The sequence below is a fragment of the Amphiura filiformis genome, chromosome 2 (genome assembly GCF_039555335.1).
Source record: "Amphiura filiformis chromosome 2, Afil_fr2py, whole genome shotgun sequence".
Taxonomy (NCBI): Eukaryota; Metazoa; Echinodermata; class Ophiuroidea; order Amphilepidida; family Amphiuridae; genus Amphiura; species Amphiura filiformis.
In genome coordinates, this window is record NC_092629.1 from 37,089,427 (window position 1) to 37,103,173 (window position 13,747).

Below are 13,747 nucleotides of genomic sequence, written 5' to 3' on the forward strand. Positions count from 1 at the left end.
TGTTAGCAAATAAAAATGTCACAGCAACTCATGGCACACATAACAACTTAAATGATTGTGACATAATAATTTACTTTGGTGCGGAATATAGCTTTATTTATTTGTTGTGGTATAAATGACATCAAAGGGTGTATTTACAGCAAGGTATTGCCAATAAATTAGTGTTTATACCCATAACCACAATGGGACCCATCCAGTCCAAATTTCTATACCCGTACCCATGGCCCGTACTCGTACCCATACTGGGACCCGTACCCGTACTCGAGTCCCAATTTCCGTACCATACCCGTACCACAACACACTATGGATCACGATGGCCTCATTCCAATGACATTGTTCAATAACCTCAATTAAACAATCATAGTGCAAAATTTGACCTCAAGTTGCAGAGTATGATTTTTTGTACCCAAATTGTCAAAGGTCATTCAACAATGTTCAATGAATGTGCAAATGTATTGGGGTTAAAGAACTGCGCACTGGTGAATGAGCTTGTTGTGAATCCTAGTGACAAGTCTGGCAGTAGCTGCATTCCTTGTTGATTACTCCGGACGACGACCCAGCATAATGGCCAATCCTACTATGAAAACGATCGAGAAGACAACGAAAGAGGCCATGTCTAAGTATCGCAGCCAGGCGCTCTTGGTCTGAAAATGAAAGAAAATATACATATTGTTTAATGATTTATGTCATTTTTACCACTGAAGGCTTACTATTCAGTGATCCCAGGGAATCTGTAATAAAAATCCCTTTAAAAAGGGATGCGTCTGGTCCAAAGAGAAGATTGGGTGCGTTGTGGGCATGGAAACAGACTTGAAGAATCAGGAATCAAATACTAGTATAATATGTACTCTCATGGCGTTTTATTATTCGACATATAAACATAATTGTAGTTAGTGGTAATTAAATATAAAAATGATAAGAAAGTTTTGATATCTTGACAATTATAGTGGTATTAGAGATATAAGATGCACTTGAGTTATGTCTGAACAATTATAAAAAAAAAAGACTTAAGTGAATGTGCAAATTGTATTTGTCTAACTGATTGTATACTGTTTGAATAGTTTAGTAGGCCTAAACTGTTTGAATAGTAATATAGCAGCGACAGGTGTTTTCTCTATTTTGATAGATACTTTTTGACACCATTGACCCCATATGACCTTTGACCAAGGATGACCTCTGATTGATGACCTCTGACCTTGGATGACAATTAATTAATTCATTCATTCATTCGTTAATTAATTAATTAATTAATTAATTATTAATTAATTAATTAATTTTATTAATTAATTAATTAATTAATTAATTAATTAATTAATTAATTAATTAATTAATTAATTAATTAATTAATTAATTAATTAATTAATTTTTTTTAAATTTATCAGTTTTCAGTTAAAACTGAAAACTCTTTCTGTCACCATTTATTAAGTTATTAAGGGTTAACATATTTTTAAACCAATCCCTGTCACAAAATATGGCCACAAAAATTGTTGTGTACTTGAGGGCAACACAACAATATATTTTTTTGGCCTAGTTTCATATCGCCAGTCTATTAAATGGTGGGATGGAGAAAGTTCACTGACATCAACCTAGGCCAGGTACGCATGCTACCGTCTCTGTCTCAGACACTGTATGTATATCTTCAGCTGAGTTATAACAGATAACTTCTAGAATGTGTCACTGGAACTCACTGGGGATTTAGTTCAGACACTATATCAGCGTCAGGTCCCGTGGGACCAGACGCGAAAAAGGATTGAGTACAAGTTAGGTCAAAAAAGGTTTGTCTCTGGACCTTTTGGCTAACAAGCTATGTATGCTCTTTTTCGGGGGGGCGGGCATATTGCGGTTTTTTAAAATTCTGTTTTCGGTTTGTTATTTAGCAAGAACGCCACCAGAAGTTAATGCCTTACGAAAAACTATTCTAACCGTCACCCCCCAAACCCCTAACCTATGCTAAAAACCTAACCCTGACCTAAAACTACAAACATGCTATATAATTCAAACCATTCAAAACTTGCAAAATTCAGGAACTAAATCAAGATCACACAACGTGACAATGTAACGTTGTTGGTAATTTCAATGTTGCAAAATTCAGTGATACCAAAATAAGTGCAGACACTTCCCACATAATGTCGCTATGACGTCACAATGGAAGAGCGCCCTCGCAAAATTAGTATATATTCGGGCTATGTACAAAAAGATAGGAAATTGATTTTCGGGCTAAAAAATCTATGAACATAAAAGCGATTCTCACGCATGCTCACAGTTTACTTCCGTTTTCGGAGCGTCAAGCCGATCAATCAAACGATGTCGCTTTTGTGAGTTGAAGAAATCTCGATATCGCTTGACACGTGAAATGCATTAACCAATCATTTCCTATCAACTAGATCTATTATTTTGCTAATTAATTTAACAAGCTTGGCACTTTCAAATTAACAGCAATAATTATTGACAGCAATTGATGTTTTAAAAAAGTATTTTGTGGCATTTACAATATTTTAATTGTCGTCTGCAATCGCTATCGCCGTGATTAATAAGTATAACGCAAAATTGACGAGCGATGCATCGCATTCGGCCATTGCACATCGTTTTCCAACAGCGTTCCTCCGCAGTCGCTCGGCGATCGAGTATAAATTCATCTTAAAAAGTCGATATCTCTTCCAACAATGTTACAAAAGCAAAATCAATAATAAAGGATTTTACTGTAGAAACATACGGCGGGCCTTACCACCCCCTCAGCCCTTATGGGAATTTTCGATGGTCTGTCTTACCAACCCCGGGTAAAAATGTCCCTACCGTACTTGTACTTGTTGTGAAGGCCACCTCCACTGCGACAGGTCGTGTCCACATGTTTCACATGAACAGATACTCGGTTCAACAAGAGAAAATAAGAACCATGTCATAGGGGAAATTGCCCAAACATTTTGCAAAGTTGCCCAAAACTTTTCATAAAGTTGCATAAAATTGCGCAAAGTTACTTGAGGTTAATGTAAAGTTGCACAAAATTGCAAAAAATTTAGCAAAGTCGTTTGAAATTTTTGTCAATTTTGTCAACTTTGGGCCATTTCCCCTGTGACATGGGGCCTCTAATAGGTCCAACCCACCAGGCCGTGGTGTTCACACGTTACTCCTAACAAAAGTCAAGAGTAATTTAACACGACTCCGACATTATACACGACCTTCTGCCGGACCCATGCTTCCTCCGATCCTACTACTCTGACCTAACGTCGCATGTAAAACCACGCATCTCACACGACTTGAATTTAGTAATTTACGGTTCGAGTCTTTAATCTCAAGAAGCATTGAATCAATACTAGACTTGTTTGTACTCATTTAAATACATTTTTCATGCTGATTCCAAATATGGTCATGCAAATTTACAATTCTGAAATTTTTGAATTTTTACCAAAAAAAAAAAAGAAGAAATTTATGGTGCGAGTGAATCGAGTCTTTAAGAAACGCTTTTGTTTTAAATATAAAGATACTTTTTTTATGCGCAGCATAGTACTTACATCTGCAGGCATTTGAATATTCAGGTCCTGGTCGTCACCTTCAAGCATCTTCGTAACCGGCTGAGATATTTTGACATGCAAGTTGTAAGACACTACAGCAAGAATGGTCGCAAAGAAGTCGATGAATAATGCAAAAGCCAGGTACTCTCCTAATATCGTGTCACCACTGGCTGGTACAATACTTTGAAGATAAACTAGGAGAAGCAGAAGAGCAAGGAAGATGATGCCGCAGAGCGTGATCTTCTCATGTGAAGCAGGTGGAAGTAAAAACGTCAACAATATCAGGAATCCTGTCAGAACGGATGGGAGGACAAGCTTGACACTGTATGCGCTTGACGTTCGCTTCAGGCTCATTGAGAATGTTATATCGATCCAAAATTCATTGGGACAACATGGGTAGACTATCGTATGTTTTTGCGATTGTTCGTTAACTGCTCGAAAATCCCCGGATGGATAGAAATGATCCATATCGATAGTTGATGCCATTGGTATAATGTCTATCAAACTCGCGTCATGGGCCCAGGAACCATACTTGAGGGAGCACTTTTGTTCGTCATAAGGAAAATAGCGTAAATTCATTGGACATTTGAACTCAATTCGATAAGATGGGAGATTGAATATGTAACCGTTGGAGTAGAGGAGCGCTTTGTGGTCAAACAACTTTGTAACACTCACTCTGAAAATAGAATAAAATTTAAAAAGCTAAGAAACAGATTAAAGCATTGATTAAAAAAGTTTCAATTGCGCAGTAAAGTCCATTCAACAATCATATCACAAAGTGAGTACGAGTACTCAATTCACTGAAGGTCTTTTTTGTTTGTTTGTTTTTTCGTACATCATTTTTGATCATTTTGATTCCCCCCCCCCCCCCCATTTTTCATATTTTAACCCGAAAACAAAAACTTCACTGAAAAAATCAAAGGGGCCAAAGGAGACATTAATTGAGTTACTATAATTATTACCTTGTAGTAACATTAGGCTATCATGATCATATACTGAAAACACCAAAGGTCTAGCATATTTGGTTCTAAAGTTATGAGGTTTTGTGATGTGTATTTTCTTATGTATTTTATTGCTTTTTACTCCATATTTTTGCCTTTATCTCAGTTTCAAATTTGCCGCCTTTGGCCATATGGACCAGATCGTGTCACATATTATAAAACAAAACATATATAGGATATTGGCTTACCATGCAAGAACAAGATAATAACCCTTTTTGGTCGTTCCAGAAAGCTTACAAATTAATATCGCATCTGCCCATTACAGACACATAACACTTTTCTCGATATGTTTAAATTTATATAAATATGATAAAGTTTAAATCAGTACCTTTTACAAATGGGACCAAGTTTCTTTAGCCAACACCCTTTAGGGGCTGTGCAATAATTATGAGCCCTGATGGGAGGGTAAAATTGGTAGGGTAGAGGGCAAGAAATTTTGGCGAGCCGAAATGGGGGGCAACCAATTTTTGGCAAGCCGATCGGGGGCAAGCGATTTTTGGCACAAGTTCATGGGACGCCTATTAGATAAAACGCTCTTAAAAGGCTTAGGAAAACAGACAGAAACTCTGAAATATGCAAATTATCATGCTCGCTGCGCTCGCAACATGTATAGAAACCATAGAAGTTTGCTAATTGGGATCCCATGTGCAACTTAAGGAGGGGCAAAGAATTTTTGGCAAGCCGAGAGGGAGAGCGATTTTTGGCGAGTCGTTTGCAAATTTTACCCCGAGGGGGCGGGGCGGGTCATAATTATTGCATAGCCCCTTATACCAATTTAGTTGATACCAAGTTTCTGATGCTTTGGGCTTACCCATTGTACAATTCAATATCTGGAATCCATATGTGATCTGTGTTGACGCGCATTACAGTAATGTTATCATATGAGCTCGGATCCCATTTTAGTCTTTCATCCGTCCATGCCTGCAAATACAAATATTTTATGATTTTTGATCAACTGATCAATGTAGAACAATTGATTCACTGATCATGGATACACATGGCCTGCGTCCACAGGAAACATTGGTATTACAATCATTTTAAGGGGTGGGGTATGAACGTTTGGAAAGTATTTATTGTGGGACACCGGACATTAGAGCACATCAGACATATCGAATTGCATTCTGAATACGAAGAATGTCCTTCTGATATCAAATAATTTTGATTATTTGAAATTCGCAATACACATTTTATGGCAAATGATTAAAAATTGATATTTTTGATATTTAACAGTACTCGAAGTAAACTTTATAAATCTGATGATTTATACTTAAATTGTATGTAGGTGGGATGAAAAGCCGACGATTAATTGAAAATTTGTCCATTTTACAATATGTTAAAGACAATCAACATGGTCAATGATAATGAACATACGAAGGAAAGTCTAATTACTATTATGATCCTTTTTGTTTGTAACAAATCATTATAATAGAGATACAGCGATATGTTGAAAATCGACTAAATTTATACGCGATGTCCATACGCAGAGATTGCCCATTGAAATGTGTGTGATACTTTGCATACAAAAAATGACATTACGATTTCCCATTTTGGATTCCAACGTAGCATAAAACGCAGATGCTACGTTGAAATATGCTGATTTTACCTCATGTCGAAGTTCATGCAACGCGCCCAATTTTCAGGACGAAAGTCTCATTTTGAAAGTAAAGTCATGATATATGGATGTAAGTGATCTTTAATCTTCCAAAATATATGTTTTTGGGCAACTATAATATTTGGGGAGCACAAAAAGACAATTTTAATCAGCATGTTAAGTCAAAAGTTTAGTCAAAATCAAAAGCGGCCTGTTTGAATAAGGCAGAGGCTCAGTAGCCTGCACTTACTGTTATTTTTTCAATCACTATGCCCTCTATCGACCTAGATTAGATTAGATCAATTATTATAGTCTTTATTCCAGCCGACTTGTTCTCCTTTGTGACGAATGAGCACAATCCAGTTTGGAACCGAGACTAGCAATATTTAACACCGTATTAACGTACGTAAAAACGTACGTGAAAACGTACGTTCCACGTACTGCGTTTGGAACATCGCAATCTCTCTATTGCTCCTGCCTGGACTCATCAGGCAGGATCTAAGTGCGTATCCGATTGGACTGACTGTATAAACAAACAAATATAACACGACTAGGAGTCAAAGAAAATGAAGGAAATACAAGTAATTAATGCTTACCAGTTTTAGCCACGCATGAGCAGACGCTAAACCATTGCCTTCGTCCTATTTAGAAGAGATCATAAAGATTTTATGTATTATTATATCAACATAATTTCCCTACTAAAATAATCATATGAATATATTTTTTCCATTTAGCGCAGTGATAGCGTCTGTTGGTATTTAAGGTTACACAAGGTTTTTTAATTTAAAAAAATGTTTAAAAAATGCTTCCATTAAATTTAAAAAAAACCTTGTGTAACCTTAAAAACAGAACAATAACAGGTGGCGCTATCGCTGCACTAAATGATGAAATTATTCTGCGACGAACGCGGAGACTTCTATTGTAAAGACTTGCCGCTGATGCCGGTATAATTTTAGAAGAGTCCAGCCTTTGGGGGGACTTGAATCCAAGACTTTGGATTGTGCGTCCAACGCTCTAACCACTAAGCTACACAGACTATCTCATATAAACAGGGCTCAAATCTGGTACTTATGAATACGGAGATATCCGTGGAGTGGAAATAGATTATGTAACGGATTGTTCAATTGTGCCGACAAGCTATTCATCCATTAAATGGGTAAACTCATCTGACAGCGTATTAACTCTTTACCAGGCAGGCTACTATAAATAAGTGATCAAAAGGATGTCATGTGAAAGCGCCCACTTGAGCGAGATGTACCTTTTGTTCTCAGAGAGCGTGTTTATAGTGAATATACCGCATTTTGAGTATACCGTGTACGATAATCCTTGTATATATACCGATACCCTTGCTGTTTGTAGTGAGACACAGTTACCGCACAAATTATATACCAACTAACATTATCGTACATTTGCAATGACCCCGAGGTCACACGGGGAATGTGTAAATGTACGATAATGTTAGTTGGTATATAATTTGTGCGGTAACTGTGTCCCACTATAAACAGCAAGAGTATCGGTACAAGGATTATCGTGTACGGTATACTCAAAATGCGGTATATTCACTATAAACACGCTCATAGATGATAGGTATGTCCAATACTTTATCGTAATGGATAAGGGCTGCGACGGCATCCACTACTCAAAGATATTTGAGACATTTGAACATTCCTATAATTTATGTGACGATAAAAGAAACAACAATTCGTATCTTTACAAGTAATACTATTCTTTTTTCTTACTATGAAAACGAGTGAGACCAAAGAGAGCCCCACTTGTACCGAGGTAGCCATATCATGCCTTGGTGTGACCTCCTTATGGTAAGTGACGAAAAGGTCAGAGTATAAAGTCGGGCATTGTATTGTGGCGTAAAAGTCGAATTTGGTGTATCTGAAAAATAAACATAATTATCTTTTGAATATATTTATAATGGTATTTAAATAGAGTTTTAGCAGTTCTATATATTCTGTAAATTTACTTAAGGTGACTTGTCCAGTTCTAGTGATATGACTATATAAACCTGAATTTATACTAGATCGCTGAGCCCCTCTCAACTGAAATTTTGGTAGGGGTGTGCTGATTTTTGGCAAAATATGGGTCCCGGTACAAAAACAAAATAAGTTACAATTGCAGGAGATTTTGTTTCAATGAGTTCTTCTTCGCGCTGTGCGCTATAAAAGGCCGCTTCGCTTTCGTGGCCCTTCACAGAACTGGAACCCAGGACTGGAACCTGTACACTAAGGGGTGGTGCAATAATTATGTGTACCCCCGGTCTGGTGAATTATAGGGGGGGGGCAAAGATTTTTTGGCAGGCCAAAAGGGGGGGGCAAGCGATTTTTGGCAGGTCGAAAGGGGGGCAAGCGATTTTGGGCACAGATATTTTGGGCACCATTTCTATATTACGCCCTAAAAAGGTGTAGGAAAACGTTAGGAACACATTCAAATATGCAAAATTTCCAGCTCGCTGCGCTCGCATTACATGAAAAGACAATTTACAGGTTGAAATTTGGGTTCCCCAAAATCTTGCATGTGTAAGGGGGGGGGGGGCAAAGAGTTTTTGGCACGTCAAAAGGGGTGGCAAAGGTTTTTGGCACGTCAAAAGGGGGGCAAAGATTTTTGGCACGGCCAAAGGGGGGGGCAAACGATTTTGGCAGACCATTTTGAAAATTCACCACCACGGGGGTACACATAATTATTGCACAGCCCCCAAAGTGTTTGTATCAGTTTGAGTATAACATACCTGCCACACCTCCCGGTCCATTTGCTGCCCCGGACGGGATATTCAATACCAGCAAGCTCAGAAGGCTGCATATTAGTTGTATCAAACCTTTCCACCGCTTTGCCATTCTTGTCTAGTCTTTTTTCCCGCAACAAACACCAAGAAGATCATTCACAAATGAACGTGTGAAGCAATAATGATGTTTGCGAGTACGAGTCTCTATATCATTGCATGTCGCTATAGGGCTAATATGTTCCGTATTATGTTGCCTATTATCGCTAGGTATTCTTAAGGTATGACCCGGTATGACCTCTGTTGGATGTTTCACATGCCAGGTTACAAGTATATTTTATTTTTTCCGATTAAAAATATGGCTTTTTTCTTGAAAATCATTTTGTTTTCTCTTGTATTAAAAAAAAAAGAATTTTTCCTTTTATTTCATTATGTTAAGGCATAGACCCTATACGGTCAATGGTTAAAGCAATATTTTATATAGTGTATCTGAATTTCAAATTATGTGAAAATTAAAGTTGCTAAATTTTTGAAACCTTGTGGTAGAGACCACATAGAGAAGATATATTACACTTCCCACAATGCATTGCTTTATTTTCAGTTTTGCTTGTAGGTTGTGTGCAGTTCAACATGGGTCTTCAGTATAACAGAAAGTAGGCTACCTCAATGTACAGAGCACGTCAGAATATATTAACTAACAACCTTGTTCAGCCAATTTATCCTAAATGTAAATAAGGCATGTTTTACAAAGAAATAGGAGTGTCATTTGATAACATCTTGCAAAGGATTAGGAGTGACTGGGAAGGGTAAAATATCTTACATAATGGCGGTGTTCTCGGGGGTGTTCTCATCATTCAGAGCGACTGCAGAGCTGCATGTCCCGGCTATTCTAGGGTCTGTGACACAAGCGACTCGTGCTGGGAACTTAAAGACCTGTTGCCCTTAATATTTGTTCAATTCCCACCCTCAGCCGAAGGCTTAGTATAAATATATTTCATTGAATTCTGTGTACTTTACGGATCAGTCACCTACCTTTGTAAACCGTATGGAACACACCACTCCTCTGCTGAAAGAGCTTCACTGGCTTCCAGTAAAAGAGCGTATTACCTACAAACTACTCACATTCGCTTATAAAAGTAGACATAAAACAACACCACTGTACATACAAAATCTCCTAAAATCTCACACATTTTCTGATGGTATGTTCCTACGATCACATGCTGATGGCAGTCTGCTTGAATGTAAAAGAACTCACACATCATATGGGAATAATGCCTTCTGCAATTCTGTGCCAGCTCTCTGGAACAAATTACCAGTAAAACTTCGTACTTCACATAGTCTGGCCACTTTTAAATCTAATCTAAAAACCTATTTGTTTCCAAACTAAGTTTTTAATTTTAATTAAGTTGTACATTTTAATGTAGCCTAAGATGTAGTGTAAGTTGTACTTTTAAGATCATTGTAAAGCGCTTTGTTCATACTTATGCTAAGGCGCTATATAAATTCCGTTTATTGTATTGTATTGTATTGTATTGAGCACATGGGAATTTCCATAACCTGACCACCTTTTCTGACTACTTTTTCTGACCTTTTCTGACCATCTTTTTTGACAATCTTATTTGACATTATTTTGATGTTTGCTTCATTGTTATTATCTTTACACTTTGCACAATAATGTTGTACCATTCTGGATGTTTAAGTGACATAAAATTGAAATTATCAAGTGAAATTTGTTTTGTTTTTCCATACTTCCATGGTTTTTCACAGGGCAGTTAACTTCTCAGTTTAGAGAGGAGACAGTTATCATTTCAGGTGCTGGGTCAATAATCAATAAAGTAAACACAATTACCACTTCACAAGGTCATATTCATGATATCATGCCCTGATATATTAAGGGTGCAGCATGAATGTGAATATGGGTTTAAGGGTATACGAGGTATTGTTGGTCGAAGCAGATTTTCATTATCTGAATCAATATATTATTGAAAAATAACACTTTGGTGTTTTGCAGAAGTTCATTATACAAATCATATACTTTGGAAAACTTGGTTAATTTATTGTTAATGAGTTATGTACGTTTTACAAAAGTGTTGTTAATTATCACAAATTTAGCATAATAATGAAATACATGGATACAAGCAAAGACACCAAAAAGCTGAAATGCCAGGATAACCCATAAAGTCTAGCTGCAAATATGTTAACTTATTTCCAATGGGGTCCAACATAAAGACAAGACGGTGCCTGGGACGCAACAAGCAAAAGGACAGAAAGGAACAGGTTACACAAATGCAGCTGACTCTTGGGTTAACGCACTTCTGGCAAGGTGTTTTTTATGGCATATTTAAAAGTATTTTTGTCAATAATAGCTTTGATTTGGGATGGTACATTATTCCAATCAAGTGTGGATTGGTAGAAAAAAGACTTTTTGGTGTAAGATCCTACTCTCGGGACATGGAAATTTGAAGCACTAGACCTAGTGGTATAATTATGAACATGAGATATTTTTGAAAAGAATTGATCAAAATAAGACGGGGCCAGTGAGTGAAAAATATTAAACATGTGATTTAGCCTTTATTGTCTAACCCTGTTTTGGGTATCAAGCAGATTGATTTGACCAACATCATCTCTCGAGGATAAGTTCAAAATAAAACGAACTATTTTGTTTTGAGTGATTTGAAGCTTACGATTACTTTCCACACTGCAATAATGCAGAGCAGAGATTTTTTCGAAGCTTTTGGTTGAAATATTGTGTGTGTCTATAGGACCTACAAAAGTATATCTGTGATATTTGAATTATTCTACACGCTCGCTATGAATAAGCCCAATCGCCATAACTTTCAGATTTTTGGGACACTTTGACCTCTGACATATCTGGAAAATTGCTGTAATCATTAATATATTATTGTAATAATATGTTATCATTATAAATAATAAAATAATTAATTTATACAATAATCAAATTTTTGGGTTTGTTTTTATTCTAGTAACACGTTTTAAATTATATTTTGTACGCTCAAAACCCCAATTTTTCTGAATTTTCCCGATAGGTCAAAGAACAAAGTGTCCCAAAACTGCAAAATGTGTCCCCCAATGCATTGCAAACTTCCAATGCCGATTGGGCTAATTGAGCAAAACAATGTTTACTAAAGCTCACTACCATTTGCAAGGTGCTGTGAACTACTTTGTTTTCTGCTGCTTCGACCAACAATACATCGTATACCCTTAATTGTCCACCAGACAGACAAAGTCTGAACAGGGAAGTGCTGAGGGTAACACTAAGGAGCACTCGTTCGAATGAAGTCAGGAAAATTGGATGTGCGTGCAAAATTTTATTTTATTTGTTTTAAATAATTTCATTTACCATGAAAGTGTTGTAGTTTTTAAGTTTCAAGTTTTTATTTGGAAATTGCTTTTACATCAGTGGCACTCGATCCGATGGTGTATCCAAGACATTAAAATATACAAACAAAACTGTATTAAACAAAACGAAATCAAAGGATACTCGACAAGCAAAAGGTACAAATAAATAATCTAAAGTGAGAAAGAAATAACAACCATGTACCCTTAAAAATGTTGTTTATCCATTAACAAGTCCCAGAGAAAAGCTTGCAAATTATCACCCAGCACGACTGTCTATGATTATGGTGTAAAACACTAGTCTAGGATCCAAAACATTCTCATCTATTAGTGCACAGTTCTTTAACTCCAATACATTTGTACATTCATTGAATGACCTTTGAAAATTGGGGTACAAAAACTCATACTCTGCAACTTGAGGTCAAATTTTGCACTATGATTGTTTAGTTAATGTTATTGGACTGTTGCATTGGGATAAGGCCATTGTGGTCTATAGTGTAAGAATCAAATATCACAGGGCTCACTGTAAAAGCTGGTCAGAAAAGGTAGTCAGAAAAGGTAGTCAGAAAAGGTGGTCAGGTTATGGAAACACCCATGTCGAATACGAGAATGTCCTTCTGATATTTTTGATTTTTTGAAATTCGCGATATAAATATAAATTTTATGGCAAATTATTAATACGTGATATTTGTTTAATTTTTGATATTTTACAGTCCTCGAAGAAAGTTATAATTCTACTAACATGTATTCGAGAAAAAGTCGACGATCATTTGACCTTTCGTATTGAAGATACACAGTGTTGTTGTTTTTTTTGGGTGGGGGGTGTATTTTTAATACGAAAAGTCAAAACTTTCTCCCCAGCTACATACACATACACAACTACAATATCAATAGATTTGTAAATTTTACTCCGAGGACTGTTAAATATTTAAAAAAAATCAATTTTTAATTATTTGCCATAAAATTTGTATAAATTTCTGTGGGCTTCAAATTTCCTGGGGATTCGAGTAGTGATTTGGATTTTAGTGTGTTGTTTATAATTATCATGCTTTTGTTCATTATATGATGTGCTATTCTGTTTCTCTTATCAAGTGTAATTGCTTTAGAATGTTTTTAAATGTGTTTACTATATTTAATTTGTATTGGTTGTATTATGCCTTATTGAATATGTACTTTTGTAGTTTTTGCATAATGTATTAGTAAGTTTAGTTCTCTGTTCAGCGCATTGACGCCTGGCATAATGCGCTTTATAAATTGCTTTATTTATTTATTTATTTATTTATTTATAATATCACGAATATCAAACAATCAAAATTATTTGATATCAGAAGGACATTCTTCGTATTCAGAATGCAATTCGATATGTCTATGTATTCCCAGACTCCACCTAAATATATTGTGCAAAGGTGGGTGACCGACCCCTTAAAGGCAGAAAAATTTGAAAGTTGTAACCCAGACCCGTAACCGGAGGCATCTGTGCTTGAATGAAGCTGTTGTTGTTGCCAGTTTTTAATGCATTCCGACCCAGATGCAGATTTAGAGAGCACATCAGACATTATCG

General features: G+C 36.4%; 1 protein-coding gene across 1 annotated transcript; it reads right to left on the reverse strand.

The window, feature by feature from the left end:
- Positions 1 to 9,034, reverse strand: LOC140146170 (neuronal acetylcholine receptor subunit alpha-6-like). The gene is made up of 6 exons (XM_072167935.1): positions 8,839 to 9,034; positions 7,841 to 7,988; positions 6,698 to 6,742; positions 5,322 to 5,431; positions 3,510 to 4,185; positions 1 to 644 (listed from the first exon to the last, which is right to left on the reverse strand). The coding sequence occupies exons 1-6, from the start codon at positions 8,907 to 8,909 to the stop codon at positions 540 to 542; spliced, it is 1,155 nt and encodes a 384-aa protein (XP_072024036.1). The 5' UTR covers positions 8,910 to 9,034; the 3' UTR covers positions 1 to 539.
- Positions 9,035 to 13,747: the final 4,713 nt, after the last annotated feature.

What these genes read in the sequence shown, in the direction of transcription:
- LOC140146170 (XM_072167935.1), bottom strand. Translation starts at nt 8,909, where the DNA reads ATGCAGCCTTCTGAGCTTGCTGGTATTGAATATCCCGTCCGGGGCAGC. An exon ending in TGGACCGGGAGGTGTGGCAG is followed by an intron (nt 7,989 to 8,838) that starts GTATGTTATACT and finishes TTTATTTTTCAG; the next exon opens with ATACACCAAATTCGACTTTT. An exon ending in TGGTCTCACTCGTTTTCATA is followed by an intron (nt 6,743 to 7,840) that starts GTAAGAAAAAAG and finishes TCTTCTAAATAG; the next exon opens with GACGAAGGCAATGGTTTAGC.